Source organism: Micrasema longulum, unplaced genomic scaffold (genome assembly GCF_059751315.1).
Source record: "Micrasema longulum isolate JH-2025_06_02 unplaced genomic scaffold, ASM5975131v1 h1tg001693l, whole genome shotgun sequence".
Taxonomy (NCBI): domain Eukaryota; kingdom Metazoa; phylum Arthropoda; class Insecta; order Trichoptera; family Brachycentridae; genus Micrasema; species Micrasema longulum.
Window position 1 is genome coordinate 145374 of NW_028278871.1, and position 22259 is coordinate 167632.

At 36.7% G+C, this 22259-nt stretch overlaps 1 protein-coding gene across 1 annotated transcript; it reads left to right on the plus strand.

Annotated features, from left to right (window-relative positions):
- Positions 1-1354: 1354 nt before the first annotated feature.
- LOC148274302 (uncharacterized) lies at positions 1355-21790 on the plus strand. Its single transcript, XM_088237298.1, has 5 exons — positions 1355-1526; positions 4468-4701; positions 5984-6308; positions 8422-8601; positions 15083-21790. The coding sequence occupies exons 2-5, from the start codon at positions 4472-4474 to the stop codon at positions 20633-20635; spliced, it is 6288 nt and encodes a 2095-aa protein (XP_088093424.1). The 5' UTR covers positions 1355-1526; positions 4468-4471; the 3' UTR covers positions 20636-21790.
- Positions 21791-22259: the final 469 nt, after the last annotated feature.

Below are 22259 nucleotides of genomic sequence, written 5' to 3' on the forward strand. Positions count from 1 at the left end.
ATGAATAAATTATTGCACGGTCATAACACTTCCAACGATTTATTCTCCTGACGCCATATACAAGTAGGCGCTGGTGTTGTTCGGTCCCCCCGTTAGATCATGTGTAATTTTGGACGCTTAGTGAGGGAAAGGTAAATCCGTGTCTCATGTCTGAGGATGGTGATCACGCCTGACTCCAGGCATGGCTCGTCATTAGACAGTCCCCTGAAACAGCCTTGTGCTGCTCTGTAGGCATTTGTCAGTGAAAGCTTAATTTATTTTATAATTTAGTGACCAAGCCGTTCCCTTTTGGCGGTTGACGTCCATGCGATCTTATACCTTCGACACTTCCCAGGAGGCTAGTTTTCTCGGAACTATCAGAGTTCCCCCTGGAAATATGTCTGAAGAACTAAAAAAATATACTCCTATTTCTTTTATTTATTACTATAGTATTAAGTTTCTAGAAAACATATCTCAATTATCATTTCAATTATGTTTTATAAATACATTATTTTTCTGTTAATTTCAATGTTACTTTTATTTTGTTTTTTTTTTGTACTACTATATTTTACTATTGTTTTGTTGATTTTTAATGATACCATTATTTTTTTTATTCGATTATGTGTGAATCTTAATTTGTATAATTTATGTATATTTTAAAAATTATTTCTGATTATCTTTTTTGCATTGTTTTCTTTGAAATTTTATTATTTATTACTTATACCATTTTTTCTAGATTGTTATTTTATTGCATCACATGTCATTATAATTTAATCTAATTAAATTTATTTCAACAGAGAGGGAAAACATTTTTGAGAAGGGAATATGAAAGTCTAGGCATTTACAGGGCCTAGACTTCCATATTCCCTTCTCAAAAATGTTTTCCCCCTCTGTTAAAATAAATTTAAACATGAATATCTCCTCAGGGAGGAAATCCAGCCAGTCTGCAAGCATTTTGACATACTCAAACATTGTTAATCTAATTAATTTTACTTTGTATTTTTATTGTTAATTATTATGGCTTGACACGGACATAGCTTAAAAAGCCCTAATAAGTTCATTAATATTTAAACTAGTGTAATTTTGAATGAATAAATAAATAAATACATCAAACTTTAACATTTAAGTTTGTAAGTGAAAATTCTTGATGGAAGTTCATTGTAATTTATTATATAAATAAAACACGAGTGATACTTTGATTCCAAATTTGTGGATTAAAGATCACTCGTGTTTTATTTATATAATAAATTAAACTTTAAAGCTTTATGGCTGTTGAATCTATAAATATTCAGATAGGTCCCGTTTTATTTTTTTTGCTCTATGGTATTCCATTCCATTCCTGACCTATCTCACTAAATTAGAAAATAATAATTTTACATAGAAAATTATGTAGCTTAATCGTAGATTATTTAGTACAAGACTGAGTCAATTCCTGGAGTTGAGAAAACTGTATAACTGGTTTTACTTTTTTTTTAAAATACCCAACAAATTTCGAGTTTTCCAAATTTTTGCAGACAAGAACATATTTCTTTCTACGGAGTTAGTAGGCAAGTAATATTACAACTGAGACGGATAACATTTTAGAGGTGGCAAATGGAAGTGCGGGCATTCACAGGGCTTATGACCCGTCGTTGGGTGTTTCATGTGGCCACTCGGCGCACTGTAACATTCGCCATTTTTAAATTATGTTTTTTTGTTTAAATAATATAATTATACGTTTTTACAGTTTTCAAAATTTCAATTGTTATATTTTTACTAAAACTAAAATCCCACCAAGCCACTTTCAGTAGCTTGTTGGTGGAGATTATATTTACATTAACTTATACAATATTATCTACATTTATGAAAACAATGAATAATAGATATAAATGAACAGCCGGAAAGATCAGAATGTACATGTATATACAAATAATAATGTATAAATTTATTTTTTAAATACAAGAAAATATATTTAAAATTAAAATATTTACACACAAGCTAAATACTATTCATAAATAAACTTTTGATCAAGTAGCCACTCTTTTATTTAGCTCTTGTTACAATGTGAGTTAAATTTAAGTTCTTTCGGCAATAAATTAAAAATGCCAGGTACTAAATATTTGAGAGTTCTATTTCCAAACTTATTACATACTTTTGGTACTACCAAACCATTATTTTACGTGAAGCGTGTATTATGTTTGAGAGGAATTTTGAAAGTATTACTCTTAAACATATTACAACATAGATGAAGAACATTTAAGAGAAGGTAATATAGAAGTCTAGGCATCTACAGGGCTTATGACCTGTCATTGGCTGGTTTAAGTGGCCACTTTACATACTGTGTAACATTCACCATTCTGCCCATATTTTAACATCTATATTCCTTCAATTCTTTCATATGTTGATGTTTGTGAAGTAAAAGAGCTGAAACCTTTATCACGTGGGTGCGATTCATTCGGCTGAACCGATTCACCTTCTAGGCAACGCCTGAAAATAGTTTCCAATTTTTATACTTCTTGTACCAGTATGGTACTTCGACCATGTTCTAGTATGCCACAAATGTTTGCAGATAGGCTGAATTTCCCTCCCTGGGGAGTTATTTAGATCTTGATCTGTTTCAACAGATAAAACATTTTTGAGAGGGTTTCACATGATTTTGAATCGGGTTGTGGTGCCAGTGTTTGAACATCCATATTTCTTCAATTCTTCCATTTGTTGATTTTAGTCAAGTTAAAGAGCTGAAACCTTTATTGCTGCGAAGAGATCCATCTGACTGAACTATTTCACATACTAGGCAACGCCTGAAAACCATTTTCCTATTTTTAAACTTCTTGGACCAGTTGGTTTTATTACAATATTTGAGTTTGTCCAAATGTTTGTAGACAAAAGACTGGATTTCACCCCCTCGGAAGTCATCATTCGTCGGGTTGTGGGTCCTGTGGCTAGTGTCTCGGACTCACGGACCAAAGGTCTAGGGTTCGAATCCCACTCTACCCCAACTTGATTCCATTTTCTAATAGTGAGTTATTTACAACTCGTTGAAAATGGCACTCAAAATTAAATATTTGGGTAAATCATAAGATTGCAAATATTTCTTTTTTTTTTAAAATAAAAAAATAATAATAAATCCATATACATATATATATATACATATGGATAATTTTTATAGCGCCGTTTTTGTGAAAATCACCTCAAGGGCGCTGTACAGTAAATAAATATCCCACCACGTCTTGCAGCTACAGAGCGCATGGACGGTTGGGATTCTTGTTCCTCGTCTCCAATTATAATATACTGGAGCTAGATTACAGCACGTCTTGCAGCTACAGAGCGCATATACAATCAGAAATCTAGCCCCTATTTACATTTTTTTATTTGGCAATAAAGTTTAGAGATTTTGTGAAATTTAAAAAAATTTAATCAAAAACAAATTTATAAAAATAGAAGTTAGATAACAACAAGTCTCGCAGCTACTGAGCGCATGGACGGTTGGAATTCTAGACCTAACTTACTAAATTTGGAGATTTGATAGTTGATAACATTTACCTATTGAAGCTAGATTACTAATCGTCTTGCAGCTACAAAGTGCATGGACGAGTGAAATTCTAGCAGCTTAAAATTATCAATAAATTTACAAAAACAAACATTGAGCATAATAGTAAATTTGCCAAGTGTTCGTGCTAAAAAGTAAACAATAAAAAACTAAACAGATAAAGCACTTCAACACTTTGGATAACATTACAGATAAAAATATCCGAAGGGTAGCTTTTGTAGTCACTATAGTGACTATAGTCACTGTCGCAGTATCGCACATGTGCAAACACATGTTTTTAAAAATATATATAACAAAGTTACATCGTTTGAGTTGATTTCATTAATGAGAGTTGTTGTATCACACAGAACCACAGAAAAATATCAATTCATAGTATATATTATAATTTATAAAACTTGTGTTCGTCCACTCCTGGAGTATGCCTACCAAATCTGGAGTCCCTATTTTGAAAAAGACAGAGTTGTCGGAGAAAGTCCAGAGAAGAGCAACTAAAATGGTAGTTTCTCTAAGAAATAAATCCTACGAAGCCCGCTTAAGGGAGCTCGGGTTAAGTTCACTGGGAGCGCAGGCAGCGAGGTGACTCCATCTTAACTGAGCAATATAATGTACCCGAGTTGAAAACAATGTTCACTATGAACGACAACCGCCATCTCAGAGGTCATTCATTGCAACTCAACACTGCCTCCTTCTCGTCCGACCCCGGGAAGAACTTCCTGACAAACCGCGTCGTGCAGAAATGGAATGGCCTTCCGGAGAGAGTGATCAGTGCTAGTTCAGCGAATGTTAACTAGATGCACACAGCAATGTATTATGTTTAATAACCGTGTACACTTGATATGCACGCATCAGCTTAATGGCTGCTAGTGTATTATTAATAATAATAATACAAATTTGATTCAAAGCATCTCCCTTAACACAATTGATTGTACATTTGATTCTGATGACGTGTTTTTTTTTAGCAAAATGGACTACCCCGAAGAACGATGCAAAGTGTATGAAGCAATTCGCAGTAATGATGTGCGGAGGTTCGAGAATGTCGTCAGTGGATTGCTTCATCACGGGACTGTGGATTCCTTCATCGCGAGGGCTTATGATGAACTAATGCTCTATAATGTACGGCTGACTGATGAAATGATACACGCCGTGTGCCGACAACTCGTCACACTGCGATTTTACACCGAGGCCGAAACTAAGTAAGCAAAGATTTTTTCGATTTAAAAAAAAATTATTTATTGAAATCTACAGTCACGTTGTCCTGCCCGAACGTTGGCTTGCCTTGGAAAAATACTTTTTATAGATAAGTAGGTACCTAGGTACTTGTTTGTGATTGAATTCCAAAACTAAAAATTGTTAATATTCAAATATTAAATTTAAGTAGGTACTTGTTTATGGTTGAGTTCCAAAACATAAAATAAATATTTTTTCAAATATGGTTTTTTTGCAAACGTCAAACTCCGGTCTTCTCACCAACAGAGGGGTGTACTTATGTGGGAATACGATTTTTAAAAATGTATTTATTTTATTTTATAAACATAAACGGCAAGTCTGCCTTTTACAAACATTTATAATATTAACATATTTGGCTTCATATTTTTATTTTTTTTTAAATGATGAATTTCCTTATACCCAAGATTTATAAAAAAAAAATTAAACCAAAAATTATACAAGATTTATATTTAAAAAATTAACCTAAAAATTATACAGCATATTCAGTAGAAAGTTTAAATAATAAAGCATTCCACAGTAAAACAACAAGAAAATCATAAGTACTGTTTCACACAGCTAGGCAAAGTGAACAAAAAACTGTAAATATATATATTATGAAATGCATTAATAAATAAATATAATTACCCTTCACCATCTTTGAAAAAGATCAAAAGGTTTGTTTTATAGGAACAATACCCCACACTAAATATATTAGATACGTGCTAACAACTATTGCAGAGGCCATGAAGTCTATTGAATTAATATTATTTTAGTATTTCCAAAAATCCAGTAAAAATAAATAAATGGGTAAAAATTATAAGGAATTTAAGGAAAGAATCTGATTGAGATCCACAAAAAACAAATGCTGTTTGTAAACATTCAAAAACAAACTTTTTTTCAAACAAAAAAACAAAATCTTTCCATTTTTTTATCAATGCATTCTTCTTGAATGCAACTCTGGTAGATCGACGAACAAAACATTTGTGCTACTAACTTTTTTTTACATATTCGATTGAAGATTTTAATATCCACGAAGCCGTTTAGAAGGAGTATGGTGACATAAAAAATAATTACTTACACATACTTATTTATTTATTTTGTTCATTAACGCCAAAAAGGCATTTACAAAAAAAAAAAAAGAAATACATGTTAACATACTAAATAATAAACATAGAATATGCAGAATAGCACCCCAGCTGGACTAAAAAAGTCGGTAAATGGTTTTATACTAATATTTATCCCGCACCGCTGATCCTCACATTGTTCCAGGCTTCCAGATTTGAGTGAGGCCGACATCGGCGCCCGACTGCGCTTGCTGGTCGACAGCAGCGACCGAGTAGAACCTCCCGTGGACGCCGGGTTCCTCTACCACTGCAGGTTCGCGGCCGGTTTGATGTGCGTCCTGAAGCAGCAGCCCGCGCTGGGTCTCTCTCTGCCGTGGGACGAAATGATCTTCGCTCTCGCCCTGTTCGTCTCCATCAGAACTGTTCCCCGGGAGATGAACATGTTCTATAGGTCCGTGCTGACTGCCTCTCGAGTGGCAGAACACCTTAGGAAGTTCATAAGGCGGCTGCGAGAATTAGAAATATATCCAGTGAGTATAGTCCGGGCGGAATAATTGAACGTTGTTATTAATGTTTGTGAAAGTAAATTATTCTATCAAATCCCAAAAGGAACACTCCCGCCATTGAATTAAGAATAGTCCAGAAGGAGCGTAGAATCATATTTGAACACATCGGACTTTGTCCAATAATTGGGTTGGGTCAAAACCTCCAACGCTCTTTATGTGTAAAGGATCTAGGTGTCTTCCATGATAGTAAATTACTTTTCGACGCCCATGTTGACAGCATCATAAAAAGGTCATCGAGTGCGCTCGGCTTTGTTATGCGTAGCTCTACGTCGTTCACTATGTCAAATACACTTAAAATCCTTTACTGTACTGTGTTGAAACTTGAGTTTAAATCCGACCAGTATATTCATATATGTAAAAAACATCACCTATTGCCTCTGCAAAAATCGTCGGTAAATATCGGATATAATTTATTTACTTAAAATTGCCTCTGGTTCAATTGACTGTCCTGAACTACTTTGCAAACTTTCTGTCAATGTTCCTTCCAAAGTTTTAAGAAATAACCCTCTTCTCCACATGCCTCTTGTTTCATCTAATTATAGGCAAAATTCATATTTATGGCGAACTTTTAATAATTTTAATGTAATAAATAAATCATTTAACATAGATTTATTTACGGCATTTGCTTTCGAAATAATTCGTAGTATTTTTGCTTTTCTTTTGAATTTACATTTAATTACTTTTCATTTTATGTTCGAGAATCTTTTTTAACTCACTGCGATGCTACTTGTGAAAACCTGTAATTGGCTTACTTGTTATTTGTTTTGTAATATATATAATAGATAATTATAGCTGTTGGTTATCCAAATAAATAAAATAAAATTCCTCCACTATGCCCTACTTTCGCCGCGCGCATTCGTGAAGTCGTAGCGTAATGTTGCTTGACGGGAAAAAAAACCATAACACAAATGTGAGGTAAAAAAAAGCAATCTGTTAATTTCTCTAAAATGTTATTGTGCACGCGGAAACATTGATTGACACAACAGAGTAGATAAGTAAAGGGTCATTAAATAAGAGTAATTGAATTAACGAACTTTAAACTTAAAATAAAAAACTAATTTTATTTTACATGAAACGGATATTTTTATGTCATGTTAAATAATATTTGATGTTATAAGATAATGTCGGTCAAATGTCCACCACGGCATTGTTTAATCCAAGAGGTCTAATTTTCATTAGTTCTCTCATTATTTATTTATTTATTATATATACGGCCTAAGTCAATTACAAGAGTTACATGAAGAAACATAAATTTAATTTACATAAAACGGATATTTTTAACAATGTTTGAGTATGTCCTAATGCTTGCAGACTGGCTGGATTTCCTCCCTAGGGAGCAATTCATATTTAAATGTATTTCAACAGAGAGGGAAAACATTTTTGAGAAGGGAATATGGAAGTCTAGGCATTTACAGGGCTTATGACCTATCATTGGCTGGTTTCAGTGGTCACTTTACACACTGTGTAACATTCACCATTCTGCCCATGTTTGAACATCCACATTTTCTCAACTCTTCCATCTGTTGACTTCTGCGAAAGCGCCAGCACTACATAATCGACCTATTCATGATTTGATTAAATGAAAATACCTACATATTTATAAACCAGTGTTTTAAATCAATAATTTAATACTCGTACATATTATTATATTTTTACTAATTAAAATCGCAGCGAAATTCGGACGAACGCAGAAGCATCCTGTGTATATTGTACTACCATATCATTAGCAACTAATAAAGCAATAGTTGTCTATGTCACGCTCATAAGCGCGTCTGAGCGCGAGAGAGACAGAGATTATTTTCATAATGCGTATGCCGTGCGATGTCATACCATGGACTTATTCACTGATACTACACAATGCGTATGTGTAAGTAAAGCGCACGCGCCAGCTTATAAAAATCCACAAGTAATGTGGTCGATGTGGCTTTTGAATTAAATTTTTAATCAAATATGACACCAAGATCTCGAATCTCTGGGACCTTTTCCAGTTGAATGTTGTTTATTGAATACGGAAATAAAATTGGAGATTTATTGAAATTATGAATATTTTCTCAGAATATCCTGTTTCGGATAATAGGTACTGCTGAGTCAGGCGGCTGCGCCGAGTGTGGAGCCGATGCACACCCAGCCGAGTGCGGAAGCAGGGACGGACCTGACGCAACTGAGCGAGGACTACAAGGAAGTGCGAGTCGTATACTCCCTGGACATCATACGGCGTTACGCGGAGCCAGATGTCCCCATACAACGAGCATTGCAGGTATCTATATAAATACGCCGTCCATCTTACATGCGTGCATCCCCCGTCACTGTAAATAACAATTACGAATTCACTGGATCGTTGCAGATGACAGGAAAACGTGTAATCCAATTGTGGATAATGTCCTAAGGTAATGTCATATTGCTTAAATGATTGTTCAGTATGAAGAATCCTACCACAATTTTGCCCATTTTTCATTTATTTGATACCTATATCTATTATTTATTTATTTACTTAAGTTAGTTAATATTACATTGTATATTAACTAATATATTTACAATTATAACAAATACTTATTAAATATTTCTTACATAACTACATTATTACAATAAACATAACATTATTTTTTTTAATCCGTAAGTTTTCTTTCATTCTTCATACTTTCAGGCATCTCATCATACAGTTTTAACCCTTTATACATTAAGCTATTTTGTGATTTTGTTTTTTTCTTAAGTGGTAGTCTTATCCTATTTCTATTTCTTGTCCTATATTTATGTACATTTCTATTTAATATAATTTCACTTATAAAATACTTTGGCATGAGATTATTAAACACTTTATATATAAATACAAATACATTATACAATAGTCTTTTCTTTATTCCTATCCAGTTCAATTGTTTTCTCATTTTTTCAACACTATTATATTTGCTTTTTTTCAGTATAATTCTCATTGCTCTATTTTGTAGTATTTCAAACTTGTTTATGTCTTGTCTATTATTGCTCCTATTCCTTATATTTCTTACTATAATTGAGTGAATTTCTAGAAAACATAACTCAATTATCATTTCAATTATGCTTTTATATATATATTCTTTTTCTAATGATTTAAATCATGCTCTTATTTTGTGTTATTTTTTTTTTTTAATACTACTATATTTTACTATTATTTTGTTGATTTTAATGGTACCACTATTTTGTATATTTGATTATGTTTAATCCTTATTTGTATAATTTATATTTTAAAAAATATTTCTGATTATCTTTTTTGCATTGTATTCTTTGGAATTTGATTATTTAATGCATTTGCCTTTTTTTCTAGATTGTGATTCTATGTCATTATAATTTGATCTGATTGATTTTACTATGTATTTTTTTTTGTTAATTATTGTGGCTTGACACGGGCATAGCCTAAAAAAGCCTTAATAAGTTCATAAATATTTAGTTTTGTAATTTTAAATGAATAAATAAATAAATTCCAAAACATATATTCATAAACTTAAATTTCAAACTTGTTAGAACAAGTGAATGCATCTTTGTTAAAATTCTTGAATTTAATTTAGAGGATTGCAGGATGATAACAAATTTAACTCCTGGATGTAATAAACATTGACATGCCAACGCGCAGAACTAGACTCTAATGCGCCATATTATTGTCACCTTTCTCTAACCAACTATCTTTCTCACTCACCTGCACCGCGGATATGGAGACTAGGGAATGAATGTGTGTCTTATGACATTTTTAACTAGAGTCTTTGTGAATTCAAATCATCTCTAAATAAATATTTTACAATGTACTACACTAAAATCAGAATCATATGAACTGATTTGTGAGAGATGTTTTAGTTTGACATGCAAGTTTCTCTCGAGCTATAATGACATTCGTCAAGCACTAATTTCTTTACTTGGTTGACGCTTTCTTCAGTAATTTGACGTCCAGGACAAGGCGAGTCTTCAACCACATCACGACCCTCTTTGAACTTTGTATACCTCTCAAATACTCTTTTTCCTGATATAATAGAGTCATTCGCAACACAAAAATTCATTACAAATTGTTTGTGCCGCAAAACAGCGCCTGTCTTCCTTGTTACGAGTATCTTCTTGCACTCTCTGATACATATTTATCCCTGTATTAGCGTCACAGGGTTAAATATTAAGAAGAAGATTACAAAAAAATACAAATTCATCATTTAAAAAATACGAGAGATATATTATTCAGTCTTGTATCGTATGTTGGCTAGTAAGTGTGGCTGTGATCAGCCACACAAGAGTTGTACAAGAGTATGAACAATAGTTTAAGGTCCAAAGATGTTCCTAAATATGTACTAATTTCCTTTAACCTGTCAAATGTAACTTACTTTCGGAGTATACAAAATAATATAATCACTAGATCCTCAACACAAAGACAACTTAAACAAATACAAACTAATACCACTTTCGGACAAAGGGATTTTGAGTATTATTCAATTTAAATCTATAACCTACTTCCACTATCTATTAAAACAATTAGTAACGAGAAAATGTTTAAAAAGGCTATAAAAAAATGGATATTGGAGCTAGGTAGGAGTAAAATGGATTGTCTCATTCGCCCATACCAATATTGAATCAACTGCTCCACAACTGTATAGCTTATGTTAGGTTTTTGTTATTTTCATTGTGTGTTTTGCAATATAAATAATATAGATGTTCATAAATACCTTGTTTTTAAAACTGTCTGAATATTTGTTAATTATCTCTGTTTTTTAAGTTAGTCTTCTTTGTTTATTCTCAAATGTAATTTAAAAAATAAATATTCTTAAGTGTCCTCGGCACGGGAAAACCCCAGTGAGGTCACATTATTTTTATTATTAATTATAGTTTGTAAGCGAAAAATATGCATAAATAAATAAATGCCGGTTTTAATCGGGTTGTGGTCCCGTGGCTAGTGTCTTGGACTCACAGCTTAAAGGTCCCTGGTTCAAATCCCACTGTACCCCAACTTGATTCCCATTTTCAATAGTGAGTTATTTACAACTCGTTGAAAATGGCCGTCAAAATTGAATATTTGGCTAAATCAAAAGAATGCAAATATATTATTTATCCTTATCATATTGTATACACAAAATTACACATTTATACAAAGTTGCTTTGACTGTCTAACTAGGGTTATTTACCCCGTTCTAAGTTAGGCAAAAAATAAAGAAAAAGTTATCAATATTTAAAAAAAAAAAAAATGGTAGTGAAGTAAAAATATAGCAAAGGACATTATTAAAAATTTGTGTGTGTATAATCTGTGTGGCACAGATTACCTTGAAGATGGCTCCTGCAATGGTAGCAAAAACCCAAAAAAAAACATATTGACATATTACAACAGAGATGAAGAACATTTAAGAGAAGGTAATATGGAAGTCTATTAATAATATAAATTACGATAAATTACCTGGTCCATGAAGAAGTATAGAAATTGAAAAAATAATATTTTCAGGTGTTGCCTAGTTGTAGTATGTAGGTGAAATAATTCAATTAGATGAATCTCACCCGCATAAATAAAGGTTTCAGCTCTTTAACTTCACAAACATCAACAGATGAAAGAATTGAAGGAATATACATGTTCAAATATAGGCAGAATGGTGAATGTTACACAGTGTGTAAAGTGACCACTTAAACCAGCTATTGACAGGTCATAAGCCCTGTAGATGCCTAGACTTCCATATTACCTTCTCTTAAATGTTCTTCATCTCTGTTGTAATATGTTCATATAAACAGCTCCTCAGGGAGTTGAATCCAGTCCTTGTCTACAAAAATTTGGAAAAACTCAAAATTTTTGTAAAAAACATATTGATCATATTTAGTCTGTTTGGAAATATATGTACTTCCTGAAAATCAGCTTATAGGAATGTTTTCCCAAGAAATAATGATGGATACAAGAATGAAAGATGACTTATTTACTCGGTTCGCACAGAGAAGTATATTTGTAGAGTCCATAGTTCATAGTCGATGACACACACGTGTTAAACTAGTTCACCTAAGATAGACTAATGACCGACGATGCAATGTCATCATTTTCAATCGAATCCAATACATTCGTAAAATGCAACTCTATGAGTATTGCACATGAAATCGGAGGGCATCGTTCTGCAGTATATTCACATCGTCCCTACCATGAAGAAATGAACTACAAAGGAACGTTGTCTATAAAAAGACCAGAAGACGCAGCCAACGTCAGTCAGCTCGTTCAGTTAGTCAGCCCACAAGTTCGTCCAGTTCACTCAGTTCCAGCATGAATCTCTTCAACCCATCATCGACGTAACACTCGTCCGACATAATTCATTATTTATTCACCATGTAATAAATAAACATCAACAGCAACCTCGTGTCTTTTTTTTTTATTTTTTTTTTTTTTTTATTTTTTTTTTATTTTGGAAAGCCAACAGATTACAATATTTATTAATTACAGTGTAGGTTAAATTATATATTAAGATCCAATTACAGGCCTTCTCGTAAGCTAAAAGATAAATATTACTAATAAGAAGTTAAGAATAGATATTAAATTTAGATATGTATGTACATTTTACAGTGCGGATAACATAATAATAAGTATACATACATATGCAGCGAGTATAACATTTGCGATAATTATTGAGCCTTATAAGAAGAACAACTTAATTGAAGAAAATAATAATTATAAAAATAAATAAAAACTCAAAAACTAAAATAAAATAAAGTGTTTATAATAATTAACCAAATATCAAAACTCACATACACATGTACATGTACATATCCATACACAATCTAACTGCACAGGTAGGTATTTCGGTTAAATAAGATATTATTAAGAGAATATTAAAAAACATATTTTTAAAAAAAAAAAAATAAAAAAAAATAGTGAAACATAAATTGATTTTCAATTACTTTTCTAAAATTGTTGCATGTTATATTATTAATATCAATATGGTTAAATTTATTGTTATACAGATTGCAAGTTCTACATATATAAGAATTTTGGCAAGCATTAGTTTTATATTTTAAAAATATGAAATTGGTTTTTGTTTCTGGTCTGCGCTACAGGGATCCTAAAACCAATTAGGGATAGGAGCTGTGGACAGTCAACCTGATTATTCATAATTTTGTACAGATATACAAGGTCAGCTACGTTTCTACGGGTTTTCAGTGGTTTTAGGTTAAGATGAGTGAGAAATTCATTGGTTTCATTTTCTGAAACCCTTAATTTAAATCTGCAGTATGATATAAATTTTGATTGAATAGATTCAATTCGATGAATGTATTTTTTATAATGAGGGTTCCAGGCAGGTGACGCAAATTCTAACTGACTTCTTACATATGTACAGTACAATAGTCTAATGGTTTGTATATTACTAAAGTCATTGCCTATGCGAATTAGGAAACCCAACATTTGATAAGCTTTTTTAACGATTGCATTAATGTGAGCTTCAAAAGTTAATTTAGAATCAAGTATAATTCCAAGATCGCGAATTTCGTTTACTCTAGAGAGGATATTGTTATCAATTGTGTAGTTAAAATTAGTTTTTGTTTTTATTTCTAGTGAAGGTCATTACATAACATTTTCTTAGTATTTAGTTTAAGGTGATTTAGTTTGCAGTATTCATTTAGCCTAATAAGATCTTCTTGAAAATTAGAGCAATCTTGATGTGAATTGATTTCAGAATAAATTTTTCATGTCGTCTGCAAAAAGTAAAAATTTGGCAAATTTAAAACATTTACTGATGTCATTGATGAAGATGATAAAAAGTAGCGGCCCCAAGTGCGATCCTTGGGGAACACCTGAGGGCACGCTTACGTCCTTTGAGATAAACCCGTTAATGGCCACTGATTGAAGTCTATTACTTAAGTAGGAAACGAGCCACCTGTACAGATCACCATGAATACCCAAACTCCATAGTTTAGTAAGGAGTATGTTGTGTACAACGGTGTCAAAGGCTTTGGAATAATCAGTGTAGACTACATCTATTTGAACCCTTTCGTCCATAACCTTTGAAACGTATTCTAAAAATAATGTTAGGTTGGATGTGACAGATTTAAATTGACAAAACCGTGTTGATTTTCAATAATTATGCTCTGGACAGCATTGTATAGTGATTGTAAATAATTTTTTCAAAAATCTTACTCATGACACACAGTTTAGATATCGGGCGGTAGTTTTCACATCATTTTTGGAGCCAGATTTGTATATCGGGGTAATGAGGGCACGTTTCCATATGTCAGGAAATACTCCCTCACTTAGTGATGTTTTAAATATTAGTAACAGGGGTTTGGCAATTTCATGACAACACATTTTGATAAAATATGATGGAATATTGTCACTTCCTCCACTTGAGCTATTAGAGAGATTCTTAATAATATTAACAATCATATTTAGAGACATAGGAACACTAGAAATATTAACACGATCATCTTTTTGTACACTCATCTTCTCTGTCAATCTCTAACTGGGGTAGGAGCTCCAACCAACCCTCAACAACCTAATCCTACATATTTATCCATAAGTTCCTAGATGCATTCCTGGCACTACGCACCGGCAGATACGCTACGGTTTCTTCTCTCTGTGAGGTATCCCCACCATTTTTCATACGTCAGCGCCATCTCTGAAAGTTCCTCAGTAATAACTTCTATTACAGTATTCAATATAAAATGATGACTCACTTCATCGGTCGTCGCTCTACATTTCAGGAGAAATCATCGCACGTGCGTGTGATCCATCAATGGACTATGACCCCCGCAGATTAACTGTGTATTTGTTTCAGGTGCTCGGGGAACAGCTCAAGAACACGATAAGTTCTCCCAACCTGTGTATACCCCCCCCGGAGATGTTCTTGCTCGCGGCCCGGCCTCTCCTGACCAAGGTGCGAAACTACCTCGCTCGTGTCAACACTGCCGACTTCCAGGGAGGCGCGGACACTCGCCGCAATTTGCGCAATGACATCAAGAAAGTTAGGGTCGCCACGTCTCGCTGGCTCTACGCCATCAAGATCAACAAGATCCGACAGAGACTGATGGAAATTGCGAGCGTTCAAACAGTAAGCGAACTAGATGAGATCATGGATGTGTTCAAAGACTTCACCTTCTCCAAGAAGATAGATGAGATGATGTTAGATCTGAACACAAATGAACTCATCAAACTGGAGACTCTCTTCCGAGACATGAGCCGCACTCCGGACAAAACGCGACGCGAAGAAGAATTGTTGAAGAAGATAAACGAGATCATATCCGATTCGGTGAACATCAAAAAAATTATCAAGGAATATTCCGACGGTTTGGCGATGCTTAAAGATTTTTGCGAGTATGTTTTCCAGGAAAGGTGTAATCAGATAGACGAACTTTGTCTCGCTAGAATAAAGGACACCGCTTCGGTCATATTTCACAAGCTCCAACCCGACTCTGCTAATTTCTTAGACTACGATTCGCTCAACAATCTGGTATACAACTTGCAAACATTTTATGAAAGTGTTTACAATAAACTCGATAATGATAAAAGAACTCATTTAGCCGTAACGATTTTTAGAATTCATCATTTATTATCTTACGAAAATCACAGTACAAGATGGATTGACGAATATAAAACAGATTTGAGTAATAAAATAGGAAAGAAAAAATATGTGAGTAAAGTACCCGGTTACAATGCCTCTCAGACGAAGCTTAAAGAAATATTGTGCCAAATTAAGAAAATGTCGCCGTCAGTCAGTAGGAACGCTTGTCGAGCCAAAGTAGAACTACTCGTCTTGGACATTTTGTCTGATTTGAAAAATGCTAAATGCCTTTATGGGAATACCCTTTACATAGAAGATGACGCCCCCGTGCTGACGGGAAAAGGCCTGAGGAATTACTTAGCTCACGGGAGTCCTCTATTTGACATATTCTTTACAGATCCGTTTGTATCTGTATTTTACAACGCTGCCATACTTGCGGAAATCGCCGACACTAACAAGCGAAACATCGGAAAAATACACCACAACGACGTAGCAAAATTAAAACATAAATACCAGAGAGATTTATTCATCCTCGACGCGCAAGAAAACTTGAGGAAAGCGTTGGAATGTGGAAATCTCGACGATCTACAGCGATGCCTCGAGTTAGGAGCCGAAATCAAGTTCAGAAACATTCTTCTACAGTCCGCTCTGCATCTGGCTGCTAAAGGACGCGACAATATTGAAATGGTCGAGTATTTGGTGTCTCAGATTGACGAGGATATTGCGGATGTTAAGGATGCTACTGGGCAAACTGCCTTACACTCTGCGGCAGCCTACGGGCACAGGGACATGGTGAGGTATTTAGTGGACCACACGAGTTTATGCATTAATGAGATGGATTTTACGGGGAAAACACCTTTGATTATAGCCGCTCAGAACGGGGAAACTGAATGTGTAGAAGTAATAATACGTCTCGGAGCTAGCATCTCCCGCAACACCAAAATGAATGTTCATCCGTTACACGTGGCAGTTCGGAATAACCACATTGAAGTGGTGACAGTTTTATTGAAAATTTGCGACGTCGACGTTAATTGCTCCCTCAGCGATACCGGCTTGACGGCCATGCACTACGCCGCAGAGTACGGCTACCTGGAGATGGTCGATCTGTTACTCGATCATCGTGCCGACGTCGACGCTGTCAGTTGGGAAGGGGACACTCCCTTGCTGTTAGCGGCTAACGGCGGTCACTCCGAGATAGTCAGACGGCTCCTGGACGGGGGAGCCGATGTCGACCACAAGGCGCGAGTTTCGGGGAAAACTGCTTTACTCAACGCTATTTATGGAGGGAAAGACTCCGGCGGAGGTATTGTGAAAGTACTCCTCGAAAAGGGAGCTTCGATTACAGATACAAATGAACATTCTGAAACTGCTCTTCACGCCGCCATTTATCAGAATAATATTTACGTTGTTAAGCTTTTACTAGAAAAATACAAGAATGACTTGAATCTCGTCGGATACGACGAAGAAAACGCCCTTATCAATGCTCCCCGGCACTATGGCATGACTCCTCTTATGTGCGCGGCTTACAAAGGACATTTAGAAATCGTTAAATACTTGTTGGATGAAGGGGCAAATCCGTTTGGAAAAAATTCTTCCGGCTTATCGGCTATCCACTGCGCGTCGATCAGTGGTAACAACAGTATTATCAAAATACTCCTCGAAAAAGGGACTGACGCGAACACTATTTGTAAGAGTTTTATGACTCCTTTATTCCTGGCCGCGAAATTCGGCCATTTAGAGGCTGTGAAAACTCTGCTAGAGGCGGGAGCGCTCGTCGATCGCGCTACAGAAGATGGGTGGACACCGTTACACGCCAGTGCTACTCATGGCCACGTTGGAATATCCTCCGTACTGATTCTCTTCGGAGCCGATGTAAATGCTTTCTCAGTTGATAAATTGACTCCATTACATCAAGCACTTCGTAACGAGCAATTTTCGGAGGAAACGATGGAAGTCCTAATTGCAGGAGGAGCGAAGATCGATTCTAGAAATGCGATCGGTTACACCCCGTTACATTTAGCCTGCTCCCTCGGACACGTCGAACAAGTACGATTTTTAATCGACAAAAAGGCTGACCCGAACGCCCTCACATATAACGGAATTTCTCCCTTGATCATCGCTGCAGAAAATAACAACGTCGAAATCGTGACAATCCTCACTAACAACGGAGCCGACATAGAAGCGGTGTGGGAAGATGACACGCCACTCTGCTTCGCCGCTTGTCACAACTTCATAGAGCTACTCAACTTCCTGATAGAGCGTGGCGCAGACGTGAACGCCAGACAAGGAAGACCATTGAAACACGCTATCGCTTCTGGTAACAACAAAGTCGTCGAAATTCTCTTAAAGAACACGAACATTATCCTCGACGGGGTAGATCCTAAAGGAGACACCCTGTTACATATGGCAGCCCGGTATGGCATATTTACTGTAGTCGAAGAGTGTCTTAAAAGGAAGGTCGAAATTGATTCCACAAATAATCAAGGTTTCACTCCTTTGGCAGTTGCGATTTTTCACCGTCGAAAAGAATTCGTCGATTACTTACTAACAAAAGGTGCGTTAGCGACGTTGCATCTTCGTTTGACTATCGAAAATGAAGAAGAAAATCATTCGACATTGCAATATGCGATTGACATCGGCGACCTAGATGTCGTAAGATTATTTTACGAACCGCGAGAGAATCATTTTCATAATATCGATTTAAACGAAGCGGATAGTAATGGATTCACCAGTTTACATTTAGCAGCTAGTATGGACAGCGTACAAATTGTAGAGTACTTGATACACAAAGGAGCGGATATAAATCAAATGATACGCTCGACAGATATGAAACCGGTACACGTGGCCGTTGGCAGAGGAAGTCTTAAAGTACTCGAATATCTCCTTGATTATGGGTTAGACGTTAATGAGATAGATTCGAAAGGGATGAATTTGTTGCATCATGCGGCATTCGTTTCGCAAACTGAAGTGGCGAGTTTTTTGATATCCCGCGGGGCCTGCGTAAACGCAGTCACGTTGAACGGTTTGCAGCCGATCCACATAGCCGCCAGTCGAGGGAACTTCTCCATCGTCAGAGATTTGCTGGCAGCCGGAGCGCAGTACGATGGCGTCGATGTAAATGATAAACCCAAGGACTATACTCGAGATAATAATATTTTGAAACTGTTTAAGTATACCGATTTATTGTTTTCCGCTGTCGTGCGCAACGATACTCCCTCTGTGGAATCTTGCCTAGCTCAGGGCGCTGCTGCGTGCGCGAGATCTGTCGAGGGCTGGACTGCTCTTCACGCAGCCGTTAAACAGGGGAATGAGACCACATGCGATATTCTTCTCAAAAGCAAAGCTGACCCTGATAGTCTGGACAGCGAAAATAAATCGCCCCTGCATTACGCCGCTGAAATGTCCCGATACAATATTTGCCTGATGCTTTTAGCTTACGGAGCTAAATTCGAAACAGACAGAGCTCTCTTACTGGAAGATGAAAATATAGAAAATTTGATCCAATTTGTGGCCAAATGCTTTCGGAAGGTAGAAACTAACGATGCAAGCGTGATTGAGGATCTCCGAGAAACGGAAGATGTTGGGAAGGCGAGAGCGGTGATGAGGGCAAAAAACAGTGAAAACTGTTCGATTGTTGTGGTAGCCATACGGGAACAATTCAATGAATGCAAAATATTGCAGGAAATATTGCAAGATAACATATCGAACCAAAAACTTGCATGTCGTGATTTAATTTTGAACGAAGACTTCGCTGGTGCTCTGGACTCGATAGGATCTCTTCTGAAGGAAACTAGCGACACTCTGGGTGATGACAATCCGGCAGTATGGGAACTCTTGGCGCAGAAAGCCACCATTCTCTTATACAGATCGCGTAACATCGAAGCGTTAGATTTATATCAAGACGTTTATGCCAAAAGAAAAAAAACTTTCGGAGAATGTAACCGAATTGCTTTGAGGGCGAAAGCTATTATCGCATTGATTTTAGCCAAGTTAGAAAGATACGAAGAAGCGCTGGATATGTATGAAGCTGTCCAAAAATCTCAGAGCACGCTATTTGGAGAAGATCACGTAGACACTTTGTATACTCGTACGTGCAAAGCTTATACTCTCGTATGCTTGAACAGAAATGAACCCTGTCCGAATTTGAATGATGAAATCTATCGATCGTTTCTTCAACTAAACCCTGAATATCCATTGGTTTCCTGGGTTCTCGGTAACACGGCTGGTTTGCTAAGCAAACAAGAAAGGTTTGAGGAAGCATTTCTTTTAATCCAGCAGATCTACGAAGATAAGAAGACGGTTTTCGGCTCCGACCATCCGGTCACATTGAGAGCGATGTACAATACAGCCACTGCTTTAGCGAGTCAACAGAAACTCGAAGAGGCATCAACATTATTATTCTCCGTACTCGGACTTCAAGTTAAGGAGTTAGGAACAAAACACCGTGACACCGCCGTGACGCAGAATACAGTTGCAGCGATATTGGCGCTGCAAAACAAATACAAGGCTGATAAACTTATGAAAGATGGACGGAATCGAATGATCCGCATTTTGAGCCCGAACGATTCAAAAGTTGCGGAGTTATTAGATCATGTTAATAATAACGTTTCCGTAATGAGACGAAAAAATCAATTAAAAGTCATTGCTGGCAACGATCTGGAGGCCGGTGATACTAGGCCGATCCAGATAGAATATTCGTTTAAAAAATTACATTTGGTGGCGAAGAAAAGCAGGCCGCAGATCCTTTGCGTGAAAAAGTTCAATGATCACGAAAGCATTCTGAAACTGATCGAAGCTGATGACGAAGATTCAGATTCCGATTCAGAGTAAAACAATAACCATTTGCGAGTGTACGGAAAGCTTTAAAAGGCCATCATCGTGACCAAGGCTTTAAATTGGCCAGGCCATCATCGTTAACGGCGAGTGCTATAGGATGATGATTACCAACTTCTTCTGTCCTGTATTGAATGATGTGGACACCAACGACATGTGGTTTAAAAAAAACGGCGCTACGTGCCATACAGTTCATGCCACATTGGACATTCTGCACGGGTGATTTGAGGGCATGTCACCTCACGCGGAGGTGATGTGAACTGGCCACCGAGATCGTGCGATTTGACCCCGTTAGACTGTTTCTTGTGGGGTTTTCTTAAGTCGCAGGTCTACGCAAATAAGCCACAAACCACAGCAGCCTTCAAAGCCAACATAACCCATGCCGTCAGACAAATTCAGCCTGATTTTTGCGCCAGTCATGGAAAATTTGACATTTTGGATGCGCGCCACCCAGAGATACCACGGCGGACAGTTGAGCGATGTTATATTCCATACATAATAGCATCGATAGACCTTCCAAACTAATCTAAAATTTCGATGATATCTCACACACATTTGGTTTTATTTCAATTTAAAGATAGGAAACGCTTAATGAAAGACCCTGTATAAAGATAACGTAACGTAATAAGTATTTACAGTGGAGTATATACAGTAACAACCTTTTCAATGCTTACTTAGAAAGAACATTGTTGCCGACGTAAAGCGCCTATATAAACTTGGCGGCCCTTCCCGGGGCTTTTAAAATAATGTAGCATAGGAGCTTCAGTATGTGTAAGCGAGGTACCACCTCCCCAATAAAGACCGGTATTTGTCGCTTTCGGGGGTGGTCATCGCCATACTGAAGCAGATATAGATTAGGAATCGTAATAATATTATTGTCTGCCTATGTTATAAATTATCGATTATTCTGTATGAGTGTTGATCGCCGCGCGGTCGGCGGAGAACTGCGGCCGGGTAGCGGGAGGGAGGAGCCCTTATACGTGGCGCGAGAGAGACCGATAGAGCCGGCGAATGTGCTCGCTATCTCTCTCGCCGCGTGATTGGTCAACCTAGTACCGCCCGCTGTTGGCCCAGCACCGCCGCCGCACGGCAAAATATATTGTATATATAGCCCCGCCGGGCAAATAATAAACTAGTCAACTCGTCACGCTACTAAGGGCTTTTACTCTCCACCGCGTCTCCCTGCCTCGCTTCAAACCGGACCTCATCGCCACCTGGAATATTCGAACACCGCTACCCCCTGGACTTGGAACTCGGATACTCTTTGGATTGGATTTTGGACCCCGGATAATTTGGACCCTTGGCTACTTCCCCGGAACACACCCCGCCGCTCCCGCCGACGGAGAGATACCGGCCTTACAACCCGGTTGCCTGACTCAGGATTGCGGCCGCCAGCGCTACTCGCTAGCGACCCCGCAAGGGATCTCTAGGCAGCGATACCTCCCCCGGAGCTTATCGTCCGTCGGCCGAGGCCCGCCTACGCCCGGCCACTCTGCGTTGACATCAGCACCGACAGAAATACAGTTCTTGTGACGGGCGCGATTGCTACGGAAGCCAGCGATCCGCCGCGTCTGTTACAAACATAATTAAAATATTGATTCCACACTAAAATGTTTTACAA

Bases quoted from the DNA above. Each gene is read 5' to 3' on its own strand.
- LOC148274302 (XM_088237298.1), top strand. From the start codon at position 4,472: ATGGACTACCCCGAAGAACGATGCAAAGTGTATGAAGCAATTCGCAGT. The intron at 4,702-5,983 runs GTAAGCAAAGAT...ACATTGTTCCAG, and splicing joins TACACCGAGGCCGAAACTAA to GCTTCCAGATTTGAGTGAGG. The intron at 8,602-15,082 runs GTATCTATATAA...TATTTGTTTCAG, and splicing joins CCATACAACGAGCATTGCAG to GTGCTCGGGGAACAGCTCAA.